Consider the following 20,184-nt stretch of genomic DNA (forward strand, 5'->3'; position numbering starts at 1 on the left):
CAAGTTTCCTGGAACAGACAGATATCAAAAGTGGCAATAAACGCACCCCACTCAGCCATAGGAAGTTTATTTTTAAGACCCGCCACATTCCACGAAAGGATTCTGACATGGTCAGCAGCCATAGCATTCTTAGATAATACCAGGTCCCGAGAACCATTAGAATTGCTCGACGTAGGTAAACCAACACCAGCCCCTTTGACAGGTATAGAGTTTATGGGGAGGCAAAGAGTAGAAAAGGGGATAGGAGGGGATTCCACAAAGGGTTCTAGAATCTTGGTCCCCGTACACTGCACAGGTCGTTCAATTGGGTCAGGTTTGTCAATATCCAATGGGCTAAAGATGTTATTCGGATTAGATTGGGCAAGAACAGGGGGTGAGTTGGTCAGTGACCACGTATGTCAGTCACATCCGTCGAGGCCAGAAAGAGCTTCATATCTATTAGCAGCCTCGAACAGCGTGAATGGCATCGGGTGGTCCATCCTCCTGCTTCTATTCCCATAATTCCTAGGCGGTATGGTATCCCACCTTGGGGCATTATCCCAAGCTTTTGGAATATAGTTTAGCTCTATTGATGTATAGCCACCGTCAGAAGGTGCACGTCGATTAATCTGAGGAAAATCACAAACTACAGGGTACCCAACTCTGGTCCCTTGAGTTCTGGGATAGAAATATGTAAGTTCGAGGGGGAAAATAGAGTTGCCAGAGTTCCCTGCTGGCCAATTTAGGATGTGTCTAACAGCCTTGGGATCTCTAAAATTTATAACGATTAAGTCCCCCTTGATATCCTTCACCCTACTTCCTAGCCAAGAGAGTCGGCGTACATGGAGGATCTCACCATTGATGTTATAGGGAAGGGGACGATTCTGTCTTAACCAGTATACTGTTTTATTTTTAAGTTGATAGAACCCTTCCCTCTTGCCTTCTGGTAGTTTAGGAACGCCCACAAGTACGACTACGTAAGGGACAGATTCTGGAGGTAGGTCCACTTGGGGCTCCTTACATTTTATATCCTTAACAGTACTAGAACTCCTCTCGACACCCATATTTTCCACACCCTGATTTTTTTCGGCCCTAGATGTCATGCTGAGAGCAGGTGGAACTGATTGCCTTACAGGTTTGGGAGATATAGGCCTCTGTTGCCTGGGATCTGAAGTCGTGCTACCTACAGTTGGGCATTCACTTAAGACAGGAATAGACGAAGGCGTGATAGCTACAGGAGGATGGGCTAGAACCAATCGGTCCTTAGCCTGCCCTACTTTACTACAAGTTGCCAACTCTAGATTCCGTAGCCTATCCTCAACCCTCTTTAACCTCTCAATGATTGGTAAAATAAATGACCTTATAAGCTATTCAATATTTGCCAACTGGTCAGTATGCTGTGTTTCCTTATGTAAGGTAGAGACCAATTCCACTGATATTGGAGCTGTGTTAGAGGCAACCTTTGTGGAAGGTGTATTTACCATATTGGCCTTAGGAGTAGGTGCATCCAAATTAATGGCATTATTTTTTTTTTTTTTCCCAAAGTCACTATGGCTAATCCTAGGTCTGCTTGAATCTCCCCCCTTTTTCCTCCTTTTAATTGGAGGGGGACCAGGAACTTTAGAAGACACTAATTTCCTAGTCTTCTTTTTAGCTATCACCGCATTTGGCAAAGGAGAGTTTACTATCTCTTCTACGCCCACAAGAGAATTAGCGTAAGTAGAGATAGAGTTCGTATAGACAATATCGTGCGGGTTGGGTGGAAGACTTCGGGGGGATAACTCCCGCAAGAGTACAGGAACGCTATCTGTAGACAATAAGTCATCACTTTCATTAAGAGGGCTGGCATCAGGCAAGGTAACTTGTTGAATTAAATCTATGAAGGGCCTATTCTTCATATATTCCACTGACTGGCGACGCTCAGCCCGTCGCTCAGCTAGAGTGTCTTCCTTCCCTCCATCTATGGGAACCTTGCTGAAATAGCGATCTAGTGTACCTTTCATGGGACCCCCTGCCTTACTCAATGCCACAATGTCGTGGCTCTCGGCCATAATTGATAAGTGATATGGTGTACAGTATATGACCCTCACACCGGACAGAGTATAACCCCCGCCCGGCCTCCTCTGGCCTCCAAGGGTCTCAAAGAGTCCACCCTTTGCCCGGGCTATGCCCCGCCCGCGTTCCGCACACGCAAAAGAGGAAGGGAGTAAAATAGGGAGGATAAATGATAGGGGGGGTCGGGAAGAGGTCCAGGTACAGCAAATCAGTCAAACAACAAAGCACAACAAAGCGCCCTGGTCCTCGCAGTCCCGCAATAACAAATGATACAAGTCTATCCCTTTAGCGGCGCAGACGAGAGGAAAGTTCACCACATCTGCCCCAAACGAAAAGGGACACGGTCCAGAACCTCAAGTTGGAATAGCAGTACGGCAGTACTGCAAGGGGGTAACAATGTCAGTTACAGTTAAAGATGGAAAGTGAGAGGTGCTCACCTGGCGAGTGACCTCTAGCTGTCCTCAGTTGTCAGGGGTATGGCCCAGACCAGACTCCTCCGGGCTCTGACGGGCAAGGACGGGCCCGCCCTTGGCCCGGGCTTCGCCCGGGCGCTGCCCGCGCGCGTCCCGCGCTGCGTGGAGCCTGGGGGTTATTTAAACAGCCCGGGCGCTGCCTGATGACATCAGCGGCAGGCGCCCGGAGCTGAGGGTGCTGGGATATGTAGTTTAGCAGCCTCCCGTCGGCGTCCCAGATCGAGGCAGGAAAGGTAGTATCACACCTGAAGATGCCGTTCCCCTCACTGCGAGCCTTTGACCAAAATCGGCAATGGAGAGTTTGAAGAGCGCGTCCCGCGCTGCGTGGAGCCTGGGGGTTATTTAAACAGCCCGGGCGCTGCCTGATGACATCAGCGGCAGGCGCCCGGAGCTGAGGGTGCTGGGATATGTAGTTTAGCAGCCTCCCGTCGGCGTCCCAGATCGAGGCAGGAAAGGTAGTATCACACCTGAAGATGCCGTTCCCCTCACGGCGAGCCTTTGACCAAAATCGGCAATGGAGAGTTTGAAGAGCGCGTCCCGCGCTGCGTGGAGCCTGGGGGTTATTTAAACAGCCCGGGCGCTGCCTGATGACATCAGCGGCAGGCGCCCGGAGCTGAGGGTGCTGGGATATGTAGTTTAGCAGCCTCCCGTCGGCGTCCCAGATCGAGGCAGGAAAGGTAGTATCACACCTGAAGATGCCGTTCCCCTCACGGCGAGCCTTTGACCAAAATCGGCAATGGAGAGTTTGAAGAGCGCGTCCCGCGCTGCGTGGAGCCTGGGGGTTATTTAAACAGCCCGGGCGCTGCCTGATGACATCAGCGGCAGGCGCCCGGAGCTGAGGGTGCTGGGATATGTAGTTTAGCAGCCTCCCGTCGGCGTCCCAGATCGAGGCAGGAAAGGTAGTATCACACCTGAAGATGCCGTTCCCCTCACGGCGAGCCTTTGACCAAAATCGGCAATGGAGAGTTTGAAGAGCGCGTCCCGCGCTGCGTGGAGCCTGGGGGTTATTTAAACAGCCCGGGCGCTGCCTGATGACATCAGCGGCAGGCGCCCGGAGCTGAGGGTGCTGGGATATGTAGTTTAGCAGCCTCCCGTCGGCGTCCCAGATCGAGGCAGGAAAGGTAGTATCACACCTGAAGATGCCGTTCCCCTCACGGCGAGCCTTTGACCAAAATCGGCAATGGAGAGTTTGAAGAGCGCGTCCCGCGCTGCGTGGAGCCTGGGGGTTATTTAAACAGCCCGGGCGCTGCCTGATGACATCAGCGGCAGGCGCCCGGAGCTGAGGGTGCTGGGATATGTAGTTTAGCAGCCTCCCGTCGGCGTCCCAGATCGAGGCAGGAAAGGTAGTATCACACCTGAAGATGCCGTTCCCCTCACGGCGAGCCTTTGACCAAAATCGGCAATGGAGAGTTTGAAGAGCGCGTCCCGCGCTGCGTGGAGCCTGGGGGTTATTTAAACAGCCCGGGCGCTGCCTGATGACATCAGCGGCAGGCGCCCGGAGCTGAGGGTGCTGGGATATGTAGTTTAGCAGCCTCCCGTCGGCGTCCCAGATCGAGGCAGGAAAGGTAGTATCACACCTGAAGATGCCGTTCCCCTCACGGCGAGCCTTTGACCAAAATCGGCAATGGAGAGTTTGAAGAGCGCGTCCCGCGCTGCGTGGAGCCTGGGGGTTATTTAAACAGCCCGGGCGCTGCCTGATGACATCAGCGGCAGGCGCCCGGAGCTGAGGGTGCTGGGATATGTAGTTTAGCAGCCTCCCGTCGGCGTCCCAGATCGAGGCAGGAAAGGTAGTATCACACCTGAAGATGCCGTTCCCCTCACGGCGAGCCTTTGACCAAAATCGGCAATGGAGAGTTTGAAGAGCGCGTACTTCTGGTAGTTTAGGAACGCCCACAAGTACGACTACGTAAGGGACAGATTCTGGAGGTAGGTCCACTTGGGGCTCCTTACATTTTATATCCTTAACAGTACTAGAACTCCTCTCGACACCCATATTTTCCACACCCTGATTTTTTTCGGCCCTAGATGTCATGCTGAGAGCAGGTGGAACTGATTGCCTTACAGGTTTGGGAGATATAGGCCTTTGTTGCCTGGGATCTGAAGTCGTACTACCTACAGTTGGGCATTCACTTAAGACAGGAATAGACGAAGGCGTGATAGCTACAGGAGGATGGGCTAGAACCAATCGGTCCTTAGCCTGCCCTACTTTACTACAAGTTGCCAACTCTAGATTCCGTAGCCTATCCTCAACCCTCTTTAACCTCTCAATGATTGGTAAAGTAAATGACCTTATAAGCTGTTCAATGTTTGCCAACTGGTCAGTATGCTGTGTTTCCTTATGTAAGGTAGTGACCAGTTCCACTGATATTGGAGCTGTGTTAGAGGCAACCTTTGTGGAAGGTGTATTTACCATATTGGCCTTAGGAGTAGGTGCATCCAAATTAATGGCATTATTTTTTTTTTTTTTCCCAAAGTCACTATGGCTAATCCTAGGTCTGCTTGAATCTCCCCCCTTTTTCCTCCTTTTAATTGGAGGGGGACCAGGAACTTTAGAAGACACTAATTTCCTAGTCTTCTTTTTAGCTATCACCGCATTTGGCAAAGGAGAGTTTACTATCTCTTCTACGCCCACAAGAGTATTAATATATGAACTAAAACACATAAAGATAATTAGAAAACTGTATATTTTACCACTGTATTATTGAAAACAGTATTAACAATAGTTAGTCTTGAAAACAATATTACTTACCTACAAAAATCGATATTCTTGTCACGATATTTATGTGTCAAGATATTTGAAACTCAATATTTCTGTAGCTCGATATTTCTAAATCGATATTTTGTCCAAATACCACTAGAGCAGCACTTTGGTGTTGCTTTTGTGTCTCCGGGGAAGCACTACCACCGTCCCTTTGACTCCACTCTACCAAACGCCAGCCCAGCATCCAAACCAACAAGTGATCAACCATTTAAGTGCCCCTACATTGTGTTTTATACGTGTATTGCCAACAATGGCACAGTCTCATAGGGAGAGCCAAGAGTTCTCAGTCCTGTTTGTTTTTCTGTAATCTGCTCTTTTTTGGTCTTCAAAGTTGTACAAGGTTATGAAGGGTCCCGGCCACCTTATCATAGAACTACAGTCCACTGGCAACTCTACCGGGCTCCTCGCATTGCCAGTGTTCGTCCTCCTTGCCCTGTCTATCTTTCTCAAACCAGGCATTACTCAGTACTGGCAGGGCCTGCATGCTCCTCATCACCTCTGTTTGCTAAGCAAATCCTTGCAGAGGGGCGCTCACCTTGCAGCCACACAGGAAGGCAACTACGCTGTAGCCTACCTCTGCAACCGGTCCACTTCCTCCGAGTGGGCCCCTGCTAAGAGCGCCCGATTATCACCGCAGCTACCAGCAAGCTACACCCAGCTCTTTTCGGTCCGCCTGATTGGGCGCCACAGCCCATGGAGATCCACCCACTCCCTGGGCCTTGCACAGCTACCCTCTGGATGTCACTGCCGCTATCTAGGTTGTGGGTGCGCCACACAGATAACCGCTTCTGGCTTCTATGTTTAGTCTGGGGCCCGTCCTTCAGGGCTGTCTCCCCAAAAACATCTACTGCCTAACTAATCTACTTCTTATCCCTGGCTGTAGATTGAATATGTCTACCACCAATTGTACTGCTCTTTTAGTACAGCACTTTGGATAAAATTGCTAGAACAAATTAAATAAATAATTAAAAATGTTTGAAGAAGTCATTGTGCAAATAAATATATTTTTCTAAACCATAATGACAAGGTAGAGGCACTAAGTAGGACAATGCTTTATTTCGCTAAACAAAACTTGCACACTAGAAATGTGGTCTTGCTCCTCTACAGCTTAATGTTAAACGCAGACTGTCTGTAGAAGGGCTACATGTCTCCATGTAGGAAACTTGGAAACATAAGCTTACCACACTGCTTCCAAAGTTGCAGAGCTGTTTAGCATCCTATAGCATGGCATGCCCGCAGACCCCCATAAGAGGAGGATTGGAAGGCAGTTGCATGAGTGAAGGGGCTGTGGGTTCACACTGTTTGAGCCAAAAGACAATTTCTGCTCTCCACTGACCCTTCTTGAAAATTGAAACTCTGTAGTATCCTCAGGTCATGTTATTATGTTCCCTTCATCTGTACCTAGCTGCTCAGCCAGTGTCAGTGTTCCGCGTAGAATGTTAGTGTGGGTGGAATGCTTAGATACTGTGTGGGACTGAGACAGTTGGGAAGATGGGCTGAGCAGCTAGGAGGCTGCTCCTGGTGGGGCTAATGCTGGGGTCTATGCTGGGGCCTATTGTGGAGCCTGATCTGAGGCCTGTTCTGGATTTACTACCTTTACGTCTATGATCTTAATAAACTACATCTACTCCTACCTGGCCACGTCTACAGCGTCTACTTGTCATCCTGCACACGTGGGGCTAGCCCACTACATTTATGGCGACGATCTGGAGAAAATCTCACGCAAAAAGCAACATGAACTCAACCAAGAAAGAGGAGTGGACAAAGAGAACGTGTAGAAAAGTACCAAGGTCAAGGAAAATTAAAAAAAAGAAACAAGTGTCAAGCGTCAAGAAACAAGTGTCAAGAAATTTAAAGAAGAGAAAAGAAACATGTTGAAGAAAAAGAAATTTGTCAAGCATGCCTGTCTGCCCCACCAGTGTCCACCACATCGGACAGCCCAGCCCAGGCATGCTGTGTCATCATCACATCATCCACATCAGGAAAAATAGTTACAAGCCAGTCTACTTATGGAGAAGAAAATATGCCACAAGGAAAAAAAAACGTCTATTGTGCTACAACTAAGAATTTTTTTTGAGCAACAAGTAACAGGCGTGCTGCGTTGTCATCTTTGGCGTCTACATTTCTTGGCAATTCATCATCATAGCTGCCTGAGTTAACACGAAGATTTGTCAAACAGTACCATCGAGTCAGTAAAAAAAAAAGCAACATGGTGCAACAAGCGAGACCGTGACTCTGTACCAAGGTAATTGGTGACTGCTTGTGAACAAGTGTGATGTAGACTTTGCTCTACATAGGATGTTGGATTTCTTAATTATTCCCTCGTTATGGCGCTGAACCTGTGTGGGAATTACTTGTGCTATTTCCCGTTTAAATTATCGACTGGCGCATTGAAAGCTTAAATTCAGTACACTGAACTACAATTAGATTAAGTGGTGGTCTTTATTTTGAGAGTAATATATATAAATACTTTGTGGTTGGCTGCGTGGTCTGTTTGCAATGACAGTTGTGTTTCTTTCAAAATTCAAATATGGCTCGCGCTACTTACTGTATTCAACGCCGCGCGCAGCCATTCATCAAGCTATCATTACGTCTTTTGGTGTTTGGAGCTTCAAGCTTGCATGGTGTCTTCTGGTGTTCGGAGCTGCGAGCGTGCGTTTGTAGGCGAGAGCGCTCCGTGAGCCACCCGGCATACGTCGTTTGTGCGTGCTACCATCTTGGGGTTCATGGTGTTTTCCGTTCCAGGCAGCGATGTGTTTGCTGTTTCTGCCAACCACAATTGTTTAATATTCCAACCACGTTTGTGCGCGATATAAAATAAATTTTAAAAAAAAGACGGCAACGAGTGGATACAAGTCAAGCGTTTGTTCAGTGAACCTGAGGAGAATTTGCGCATCGGTGCAACCAGCAGCAAACGGAAAATAAAAAGTAGAAGAACAACGTAATAAGAACAAGCAGAGTAATGTGGTCTTCGTATTTAAAGGAACTGTGTTTTGGTTGTAGCAGTGGTGAAAAAAAAAGGGTCATCAGTAATTGGAAGTTTCAAAACTGCGTTTGTGAATGCATCAATTGTTGTTTTGGAACGCCTGTCGCGGTGACAGGCACACCTTTGTCTTTAGAAATATGAGTTGTAGGGCAAGTTTAAAGAATTAGCACGCAAACGTTTATTTCACAAGTGAATGGATTTAACGCAGAAAAGTTTTAATTCACAAGAAAATTAATTCATCACAAAAATGTTTTATGTTCACAGATTAGTGTGATTTCTTTCTTCAGTGTCAAGTATTTGCTGTATGCCAACGTTGTTTTATCGCTATGTACAAGTCTTGTTTTGTTGGCATGGGAGTGGGTACTAGTCCCATGTCTCTTATTTACGTATCCCTGCTTAAGGGATAGGGATGGGTTTTTAGTCCCATGACCCTTATATAAAATGTTTTATCCCTGCCTGCCTAAGGGATAGGAGTGGGTTTTAGTCCCATTTCCTTTTAGATATTTATCCCTGCCTTGGGGATGGGAGTGGGTTTTTAGTCCCATCACCCCACGTTCACAGTAATTTATATGGGAATGGGTTTTAGCCCCATTTTTAACAGGGGGTTTTAGTCCCACCTTTGTCAATTTGAGTTTGGGTGTCAGTCCCATTTACTCTGTTATAGGGGGTAAGAGTCCTACCTATTTATAGGGGGTGAGAGTCCCACCTATGTCATTAGTAATGGGTCTCAGTCCTATTTACTAAGTTTAAAGGGGGTTTTAGTCCCACCTTTTACGTTTGTGTTGGGATTAAGTCTTTTCATTTACGTATTTGCTGTTTTGTGTGTGTGTAGCTATCTTTTGATGCCACACGGTGCTGCATGTTGGTTTTACGTGCTGCACAGTCAGTGGGTTTTAGTCCCATATGACGTATTATTTACATTTGGGTGTTAGTCCTAAACACGTGGGTATTTTTAGTCCCATAGTGTCCCTTACATGAGGGGTGGTGTTTTGAGTTTTTCGTCACAGTCTTCTCACGTGAGAAGTACTTCCTTGGGTGTTGTTCTACCCATAGACATTTATACCCGTAGGATTCTACTCTGGGTATCATATTCATTTGTCGTATGTGAGCTCTTATTTCACTTCTAAAAAATTTCTTTGTTCAGTATTAAGGGAAGGGCATGGTGTTAGTGTGTTGATCTATGCTTGCATCTTTTCTTTCTCCTTAGTGTGTCTGTTTTTCCTCTCGTGATGTATTTCTACATGCATCCTTGGGTTTATGGACTATTCATATCTTCTGTACATTACTGTATTTATTTGTTTGCTTATTAGTAGTTTGGGTTTATTTTAGGTTTTATTAATTTTCAGTGTAAAGGAAGAGGATGTGTAGTATCCTCAGGTCATGTTATTATGTTCCCTTCATCTGTACCTAGCTGCTCAGCCAGTGTCAGTGTTCCGCGTAGAATGTTAGTGTGGGTGGAATGCTTAGATACTGTGTGGGACTGAGACAGTTGGGAAGATGGGCTGAGCAGCTAGGAGGCTGCTCCTGGTGGGGCTAATGCTGGGGTCTATGCTGGGGCCTATTGTGGAGCCTGATCTGAGGCCTGTTCTGGATTTACTACCTTTACGTCTATGATCTTAATAAACTACATCTACTCCTACCTGGCCACGTCTACAGCGTCTACTTGTCATCCTGCACACGTGGGGCTAGCCCACTACAAACTCTCTTAACAACAAGTCTAGATAGTTGAACTCCTGAAGTCATTTTCATCCTATATTGTGTCACTGATGAGGTTTCACTCTAACTTAATCACATACCATTGCATAGCATGCTTTTATTGTATCCCCGCTTCTGTGTAATGTTTTAATATATCTGTTTTAAGGCCCTTGCTCCGCTCCATCTGTCTTACCCTCAAGGTGGTATGCTATCTCCTTTTCTGTCCCAAGTTCCAGCAGAAAACCCTCAATCCTGCGGGAAAAGACTTCGGCATATTCAGTCTTTTGCTTTGCTACCTAAGACAGGGTGCTCTGCCGCACACCTTTCCTTCCTACAATGGTTAATTCTACCATTTTGTTGCAGCCTTTATGGTCCAAGCTGAGTCACCTGGTTATCTCATTCTCTACAATGCACATGCACTCCCTGTAAGGCAATTGCTGATGCTGGTTAACTGAGATAGGAGTTTGAGTGATGGGGAAGAGTTGTTTACTTCATTCAGCATCACTGGAATGCCTAAGGAGACAGCTAGTATAAAAGAAAGTCATATTGAGGTGTACGTGCGACTTTTCTACTCTCACTAGGCACTTCCGGAAGGTGGTTACTATTCTTGTAGTAGGTGAAGGCTGGTGGACACAAGGGCCATTTTATTCTGCATAGTCTTGCTGCAATAAATGAAGTAGTGACCCTATTTCATATCAAACCACTTTGCAGCATTATTTTTGACTGTGGCATACACCCATTCATTATATGTTGCTAAATAGTAGGTTAATACCGTGATGCAGTAATAGAGTTATGGCATTTTGGAGGTGCACCTTTAAATCCAGGAGTTGGAACCTGTTGATTCTTAGGAAATTGGATTAGTTGAAGAAATGCAAAGCCTCTAGAGTGAGTTTAATTGTAAGAGGTGCACACAATGGACTGATGTTTTGTGGGACCCCTTTGGTGTTTTTTGTGTGGTAAAACCCCGTAGTTTAAAGCAAGATGATGAGCCCACCCTCTGCAGAATGTGATGAGTGCCCCCTAAGTTTCCCATATCTCACAGACATGCATTGTCCCTGGGCTGAATGGGGTCTTGTTGACGCATTGGGGGCCCCCTGGAGAGTTGGGCCCTGTCATGCGCGGGCAGCAGTGGCATGTGTTACACCCCTGATCAAAACACAGAGTTGGGGCAGAATTGATGTATGTGGAATGTAGCTCCAGCTTCTTGAGACTTTACTTTTTCCCCCTCCCTGTGGTTCTTACCAAGGAACAACTGAATGTTCTGCTTGCTTCTCTTGAGTATAGTGACAATAAGTGAGATTAGCTATGGAGTATCCTGGAAGCTCTTTCTCTGACACTTCCACATCTCATTTCTCTGTTGCTGTTAGAAATGACCATCCTTTGCGTGGGGTAGCCCCAGATGTTTTTCTTCTGTTGCTGAACTTGTTTTTATTGGCATTATGACTCTGTGCACTTTACCCCTGCCATCCAGTAGTAATGCCTATGTTCTCTTTTCTTTAAACATGATATAATGGGCATCCACCTGATTGGCACATTAAATGTACCTATAAGTCCCTGATATATGGTACTACACTTACCAGGGATCTATCAATTAACTGCTACCTTTGGGCTGCAACTCTCATTGTGGCATCCACCAAAGTACCTTCCTAAAACATGTCTCAGGCTTGCCATTGCAGCCTGAAGTGTAGTTTTAAACTGTCATTTAGACTCGCAAAATAACTTCTTGTGCCTATTTCACTAAGCGCTGACTATAGCAGACTTCCTTCTGCAGATTAAGCTTCCTCTTTCTATAAGTGTACTTTGCCTTCTGCAACTCTGAGATGCATGGGAAAGGACCTAGCCAGAAGTGAGAGGAGAAAATCAAGTGTCTCCCATCTGGTCTGGAAAAAAGGAGGTTGATTGGCAGCAGGCATGGACCAATGAACCACAAGCCTGCAGAGTACAGAGGAAACACCACAGGATCGACCAGGCTGAAGCACAGTTGCTGATAATGAGCAGCCCATAACCTCATCTGTTTTTTGCTTGATAGGTTTTCGTTGCAGTCACCGCTCTCCTAAAAGCCTCGGGATATCGATATAGGGTTTAAATGCTATTGAATCTATATATCGGGAGAATGATGGTCATTGCTTGGATCTCGTGTCGACACTAGCTACTTACAACCGATAGCATACAGTTTTTTTCTCTCCTCTTTCACTCCCATGAACTGATCACTGAAGGGTCTTGGGTCTAGTCCCACATGCAGATGTAATCATGACACAGCATGACACAGCATTACAGTAACTGGAACTGGCCCAGGGTATGTGTGCAGAGACCCTTTTATTAGCAGGGTCACCTGACCGGTGACGCCTGTGATGGGTGGATATAGGGGATATGTACAGCACATTCTTGGAACACTAGAACGTGTCCAGCAGAACACCACAGTCACCATCCTCCCATACCCAGATTCTTCCCCAACAGCCATGATGGGACGATCGGCTCCTGGTCTGTGAGCTGTATATATTTCAACCTCCACTATCCACCTCCAAACTCCACTATCATACATACAATAAATAGAACAGTCACATTGCACTAACCCAATGTATAACCTTTGTATGAGAAGGTGCTCCGCAGTGACTGCAAGGAAGTTTGATGAGCATTATACAGAGCACCATAAAATAATCATTAACTTACTGAGGACACTACCAAACACACCTCGCTATGTCTCAGGGTGCCTTCCAGTTTTATTATATCTTATTTTAAAGTTTTTTTAATAAGCAAAACTGCGTCTAACTGTTCACACGTTTGAGAATAATTGTTTTTGCTTAGTTACCTTCCTGTCTGTGAATTAATCAAAGTAAATATACCCAGCCGTGTTTGATATAGTTATTTGACTCTACTGAAAAACATGATAATTTATCGCTTTCTCAAACTTCTGCAAAACAACATGCTTCCTTATCCAGGACCATGATAGCAGCAAAAACAAAATTAATTGGAGGATTGGAAAGAGTTTCTGAAGGGTGTTTCATTCAATGAAAAGGTTCTCTCTTTGCGCAAGATGATATGATCTTTGATAGCGATATGTAGCTTTTTTTTTTAATGCATTGATTTGTGGTCCATCTTTAAGCTCATCCTTATGGGTGTCTGCTGATTGTCTTTCCCCATTCATATTCTGTGTATAGTATTCTTAAACTCATGGGGTATGTGATACAACATTTATTGTACTCTATTATGCTTGTTTGTCTTCCTTTCTTTTTAATTTTCAAGCTTTATGATTAGGACTTTTTTAATTATTTGTAATAACATCTAAAGTTACAATGACCAATGATTAATACAATTTGCTTTGGAAACAAATGCAAAATGAGTTCAGTGCTCTGACCCAGAGTAACTGCACACTTCACCTCTTGTAGAGACCCAATTACAGTCTTCTGTTCCTCTTTGGATTCGGGTGGGAATTCAATGTCACTTTTCCCAGTGAAGACAGGTGAAGGATATTTTACGATTGGTCGATTCATTAGATCCAATGTGGTGCAAGAAATGGGTCAGGGGATCGGTGTAAGCAAAAACTGTGATTGGAGAACTGGTTTCTTTCATCCGTGTCAGCTATTAGTTCTGTTGTCAGCATATGCTGAAATATGAATGCTATCCCACAGATTCTTATTTGTGGTTATTCAGGAACTCTCGTTGTGATTTTCCTGTTGGTCCGCTGTAACTAAACTTCCTGTAGACAAAGGTAAAAAGTGCCTAGTCACTCCCATGTCGACAAAACTGCTCTGAGTAATTGCTGGGGTTGCCCCAGGCAGGGGGTGTGTACAGTATGTAGGCCATACGGAAGTGAAAGGAGTGATCACGCTGAATGATGAAACCAGGGCGCACCTCTCTGTGACGCGCTGGTGGATTTGTATTAAAGGGAGACTTATCATGTTCACCTGCATTTCACAGGGAATGGCCGGAAGCTCCAAGACGTACTGAATGAACTAACCATGGCTGTGACGGTAGCACCCTTTGTGTTTGTGAACCAGAAATTTATCGGAAGCTTTGAAACCATCGTCAAGGTAAGCCCAACTTCTCTGAGTTCATGCTTTTGAGAATTCATCCTGCAGATGGTCTATATTTCTTGACAGATTACAGTTCTTTAAAAGATCCCAAGCAGAGCATGCTATATTAAGACTACGAAAAAAGAGAGTATTATTACTTACCGTCATACCCTTGGGATGTGGAATGTTGTCCACTGTTGATTTCATTCATTGCATCCTGGTTTTTATAGTCTTGTTTTTATCAATGAGAATCGGGGCTGTATTCGACCATCCATATCACGCCTATCACAATTGCATCTTGGCTTTTTAATGATATTTTTATCATATAGATGAAAAGCTGAATTGTCCCTTTTGGGAGTAAAACCTGTGGCAATAAGCTACATTTACATTTGTGTATAGAGCACCCTGTCTACCTGCGCTTTCTAACTCCCCTTAAGAACCACGAGGCAAGTCAGTCTGTGCCTTACTGCTGATGAATATAGGAATGGAATTGTTTCTGGCTGGTCCTTACTGTCTTCAAGGTGAAGAACTTGGTGAGCTTCTCAGTCAGAAGAAGCAAAAACTATCTGTGGCATGAAAGGAATAGACTAGCCACAACTTATGACCACTTATGGGCACCACCATAGTTTGTGCCGCCATATGATAGATTTGACAGCCTTCTGATTCTCTGGCAAGTTATAGTTACTTCCAAGTCGAGCGTATGGGTATGGGGAAGGGCCACCTCACCATTTCATCCTTCAGAGGTTAATACAAAACAAGTAGAAAGTAATGTGGTTTTTCTATTTTCATTTGTTATTAGCATTGCTGAGTAATGGGTGAGGGTACTTTGCCAGTCAAAATATTCACCTTTTACACTTATGATCCTAGAATAACTTTGAACTCATCTCTCTGGAAAATGGTAGCCCTTCTTATTTGAATAGACTGCAATGTCGTCATGAACCCTGTAGGAATCCCTAAAACATGGCCACCTGGTGCCAAGTGATGACGTGGCTGATTCTTTGACTGCTCCGATTTTAGAGCATGTGGCGCACGCTGTAATGTCATCAGTAAGAAGTGTTTCAGGTGGCCATGGTTTTATGGGTCCTTACTGTAAAGAAGGACTTGAAAGCGATTCTGTGGTAAGTCATTTATTGTAGCCCCGGAGCAGTACAACCTACTCCCACAGTTCCTCCATTCAAACTGCCTCCCAATTTGAATATAAACATTCTAAACTGTGACGTAGTATTGGACCCGCCGTTCCCATTACCAAACTGTCGTTGGCCCTTTTCGAAGTGTTGCTTGGAAACAGGACTCTGCAAGGGCTCTTGATTCACACCGTCAAGTTTGTTGACTTGTGAGTCCTCCCTCGAGTGTTTCCTGTGAGTTGCGTTGCAGCTTTAGGGTGTGGTTGTGTTCAGTACTGACATATATCACACTCCAGTCCAGCCAGAATATTTACCCAAATACAAGCAGTTTACTGATTGTTATCGAACACTGTGATTACAGAGTCGTCTGGGGACGTGTCGCCTTCATTTGTATATTTACTCCGTACCGTTCCTGGAGACATATGTGAGCAAGTGATGCTCAGTGCGCAAGTGGACACGACCAAACGAACGCCCTGCCTGTCAGGGGATGCATGTCCAGTCTAGGGCAGGAGGTAGGAGACACTAAACTTCTGGGAGGGGCACGGGCAGCTCTGGGAACTTCCCATGCAGTTATTGCCCACGGTCTCGGTCACTGGGATTGTGTGGGTGGGGGTGGTGGACAGGGGGACCAATTATGTGGCAGTTTTGACTAAATTATGCAGCAATAGAAAGCAAATTATGCAACATAATGCGGCTCATTTTGTGATGGTATTAAATGTCGTTGTTTTTCATTTTTTACAAACCTCAACACTGTCTGAGCATAGGTTTCACCTCATTAGAATAGCACTTTACAAATACAGAAATTAGCGACTGAAAGTGAGCTGTCAACCTCTACGAAGGGCTTTCCACTGCTTGGCAATTCGTGTTGCTGCACTTTTAGTAACTTTTTTGAGCTAGAATTTTTTTTTTTTGTGAAACTCTGAAGGTTATGGAGCAGATGATGGATTATGTGAGAAATGCATAAAATCCATAATTATGCAGAAAAGGCAGCAACCGCAGAATCACATTATTCCATTGGCTCTGTTCATGGTCAACGGCTCCGCAGGGTGGTAGTAAAACCTACAAGCTGGTCCACACAGACGCATACATACGATTAGCACAACACAGTATGCTAGCACTTGTCAAAACTGGCTGTGCTCTGACTGACGTGAAATGCAGTCACCATCAGATGACCCATCACGGATTGCAAAGTCAGCAAATGAAATCTCTGAACAGTAAATGTAAGAACATGAAAAAAACTGCTGGCGAAAGTTAACAAAATGGTAAAGCTTCAAGACAGAAGCCCTGCAGATCCTAGCACACGACACTCAAAAGTGAGGTATTTCAGGGAGTGGGTTAACTTACAGAGGCAACCCCACCTCTGGCTATGGTGCCTGGCATATGATTCAGTGCCACAGATATCAAGGGCCTTGTTTAGGAGGCTCTTACAGACACTTCGTGAAAGAGTCCTGCTGAATTTAGGTCAAGAGCCCCTGTTTAAACTTCGCAGGCTTTTCAGGTCCCATGCTTTTAATGCACTGAAGAACGAATGACGTTTAAACAGGGACTGCATCACTATCTCTGTTGAAACTTCAAATGTTGTCATAATGTGCATGGATAGACTCCATCAATGATCTCTTACCTGGCAGAGGAGGTCTGCAGGCACTGGCGGGCAGCGCTTTTATTGTACTTTTTGTTACTGTGAAGCTCAGCTCCGAGGCAGCAAGCACGGTAGGGCTGGAGGCTGATTATTTTTGCCCCCCCCACCCTGCCCACCCTTGTCCCCTGTGTCCTCTCACTCCAAAATCCTGGTGGGATAAATCCCCAGCGTCCCCCACACTTCCTACACCCCTGGATTAGGTACATAATTAGGCTAATAATCGCCATTTTTATAGCACACAGCACAAACTGAATTGTTTGTTAGCATTTAACATTAGGCATTCAGACACCGTGCTCTGCAGCAAACTCTGTCTCCACTTGAGCTATCTAACTAGTACTGAAGCTGGTATATTTGAAGTAATAACATTTATTTAAAGAGCTACAAAACTGCAAACTGTAATAATAAGCTTGATATAAAACGCCTTTCCAAATGCATGAGTTTGACTGTGTGCCTACATGCGTATGTGTTGTAAATGAAATGGTGTTTGCAAGTAACGCGTCACTTCTTATGGGTAGGGCATGGAGTTTGGATTTTGCTGTAAATAAAAGGGTTAGCCATCCTGACAGGCCATAGTGGGTCTCAGTTTTGGCCTCTGACTGAGTTTACACTCAGCTCAGGACTCTGTGAATGAAAAGGGGGGGAGAGAACTGGGGGATTCAGATTAGCAGGAGGGGTGGCGAAGGGCATCAGGGCAACCTCATTTTGGGGTACTACCTAGGAAATCTGGACTTCTGCCTTGAGGTTGAAAGATTGAGCCAAGTGCAGTGCTTAATTTAAGCCTGTGGCTTCCGGTGCTCAGCACCGGCACGCCTGCACTCGTGACAGCTGCCACATGGTGGTGCTGTTTCCGTAATTAAGAGATGAGCAGAACAACAATTCAGTATACATTATAAACAACTAATACCAGCGGCCCCAGTCCTTCATCCATTCTTATAGCTTTGATGGCCTCAAATAGTGTGAATTGTCACACTTGTAGCAGTGTGACAGTTAGTGGTTGTGTAGGTTCTGTCACCGGCAGCGCTATCGGTGGCAATGGGTGGTGCAGGCTGCAGTGGCCTCCTGACGAGGACCCTGGCACTTATGTTGTTTTATACAAACTAAGGATTGGCCAAGTGAAGTTGGATACTTCGCCAATAATTCAATAAGAGACAAACTGGTTTTGGGGCACGTGTCGTAACTGCTTCTAAAACACGCTAAGCACCTGTCTCTTGAAAGCACGTGTAACTTGTGGCACACACCAGGTGAGCAGCTTTCACTTTTGTGACTAATCACTTCAAACTGTTAATTAACGTCCAGTCCTTTATGAAATGGTAATTAGACGCCCTGCAATGACAATAATTTTGTATTATTTATAAGCCATTATAATGTTGATATAAGCATTCTCATTGGCCGAGTAAGGAAACTAATGAAAGAATTGCTGTAATTCTACAATCAGCTTGTATTCGGCATAGCTGGAGCAGTCAAGCTCACCGTCATTTTCGTGTATTTTGGATCAGATGAGAAAGTGACACCGCCTAGGAAAGAAGAGATGATGTGGAAGTTTTTGTTAAGTTGGTGGTGCAAGATAGCCATTCCTGCAGCACTGCTAACTATTCATTTACATAGATGACCAGGTGATTCTGATGCAGCACACTGCAAAGCCATCCCTCCCTGCACCTAAAAATCACGTTTTCTATTGGAAACCATTGCCAACCACTCCTTTCCTTTTCTTTTATAGGACCTTCTCTGAGAAGCGCATCTTTTCAGAGGTCCTACATAATTATGGTTCAGGTTGTGTCTTACACAATCCTCGAACCCTCAAAAGAAAGAGACTGTTCACTTGACCCAACTATGAAATCCTTACAAGTATATTGGCCGGGCGGCCTTTCAATGGTGACCAGTAGGGTCTTACTTCTGGCAGCAGTAAGAGCATCTCTTCCGCAAGGAACACTACTCCATTATGAGATATCCTTAACCTCAACTGACCTCTTTTGCTGCTTTGCCGGTTCATTTTCAAGCCCGCTTGTAGGAATAACCTTTGTAACTAATGCGTACAGCTGTGATTTTAAATTACATGAGGGGGTGACTCATACATAGTTCATTGAGAGGTGTGCTGGAGGCTGAGAAATGACTATTCTAACTCTTTGAATAATGTATAAATTGGCCAAAGCTAATAGCAATGAGGTTGTATGTCAGAATACCATTAGCAGAAATATAGTCTGGCAGAAATACTGTTTTACAAAAAATAGCGCCAAATTGGGTGTAGATTTTCTATTCTGAACTCCAATGGGACGATATTTTTGTAAGCGATATTTACAACACAATATTTCGTTTAGACAATCATTTGGACATGATAGCCTGGTTCATTACCAATTACAATACTCTAGTTAAGGGTTACTGTTACCCAGAACATTATGCCTCTTGGATCTCAGTAATCTTAGAAAGCCATTAACTTTGATCCTTCTTAACAACCACTTCAAACCTGTCCAAAAAATGTGGTGGCCCACCTTAGGTCTATAGGAGCAAGGTGGTAGCCTTTCATCATGGGAATTCTGCCCTGAATTACAGTACAAGTAGAAAAGGTGGATGCTTAAGAAACACTCACTTTTTACCTTCAGTGGTACTCATTTTGAACACTTGTAAATACCTAATTAAAGTAAAAAAACACAACCACAGACTCCTATGCTCCGGCATTCATTATTCACACTATCTGAAAGCAAAACCAGCAGAGACATAGTGGTGAACGCTGGCTGGTCCTTGGCCTAAGTACTCTGGGTATTCGGGTGGTATGTCTTCAGTTATGTATTATGAAACCGATGGTAGAACTCCATTGTCGTGGACACCGCATGAACACCGACGTTTCATACTTCTTTGGATGGTGTTTTGATCAGGATGTCCATTGAGAATGTTTCCACTCAGATGGTCCTGGTATCCCAGGAACCTATCGAGGGGGCGGATTAACATGAACTATACTTTTCGAAATTCGGGCCACCTCCTTTTTCCCGCAAGGAAGATTTTAAACACATGCTTTGTTTTCTGTCACAATTTGCTTCTTGTATTTCTACTCTTGCAGTGATCAGATGTAATTTCATATTTGCTGTGTGAATTTGCTAACACCTTAAGGAAGCAGATGATCAAAAAAACGCCTATGAGATTGAGTCAATCACTCACCCACCCTCCTCAGACTCTGGAGCCTAGGTGATGACTTCTCTTCTTTGGAGTGTGAAGAATAAAGACTCTTTTTGGAGTATTAGCGCTGAAGGAGTTAAACCTAAGTAGACGGTTTGATTTTCTTGGAACCTATTTAATCCATGGGATGAGGCGCCAGCAGCCTGGGGTGAAGTGTATTGTCTTGTCTTGTCGCGCCTTCATCGAAGGCATTCGCCTGTGCACGGGAGATGTTAATTGGTGTTGGGTTCTCACAAGGACAACCGGGAGATTGCTTCATTTCCTTGGTAAAAGAGAGGTGTGTGCCAAGTA

At 45.0% G+C, this 20,184-nt stretch overlaps 1 protein-coding gene across 1 annotated transcript in view; it reads left to right on the plus strand.

Annotated features, from left to right (window-relative positions):
- Positions 1-20,184, plus strand: part of TXNRD1 (thioredoxin reductase 1) — a 223,767-nt gene that overhangs the window by 182,639 nt on the left and 20,944 nt on the right. The window contains exon 4 of the mRNA XM_085653257.1: positions 13,868-13,980. Within this exon, the coding sequence (XP_085509383.1) occupies positions 13,868-13,980 (113 nt within the window). The remainder of the gene's footprint in view (positions 1-13,867; positions 13,981-20,184) is intronic.

The sequence above is a fragment of the Triturus cristatus genome, chromosome 4_1 (assembly GCF_964204655.1).
Source record: "Triturus cristatus chromosome 4_1, aTriCri1.1, whole genome shotgun sequence".
Lineage (NCBI taxonomy): Eukaryota > Metazoa > Chordata > Amphibia > Caudata > Salamandridae > Triturus > Triturus cristatus.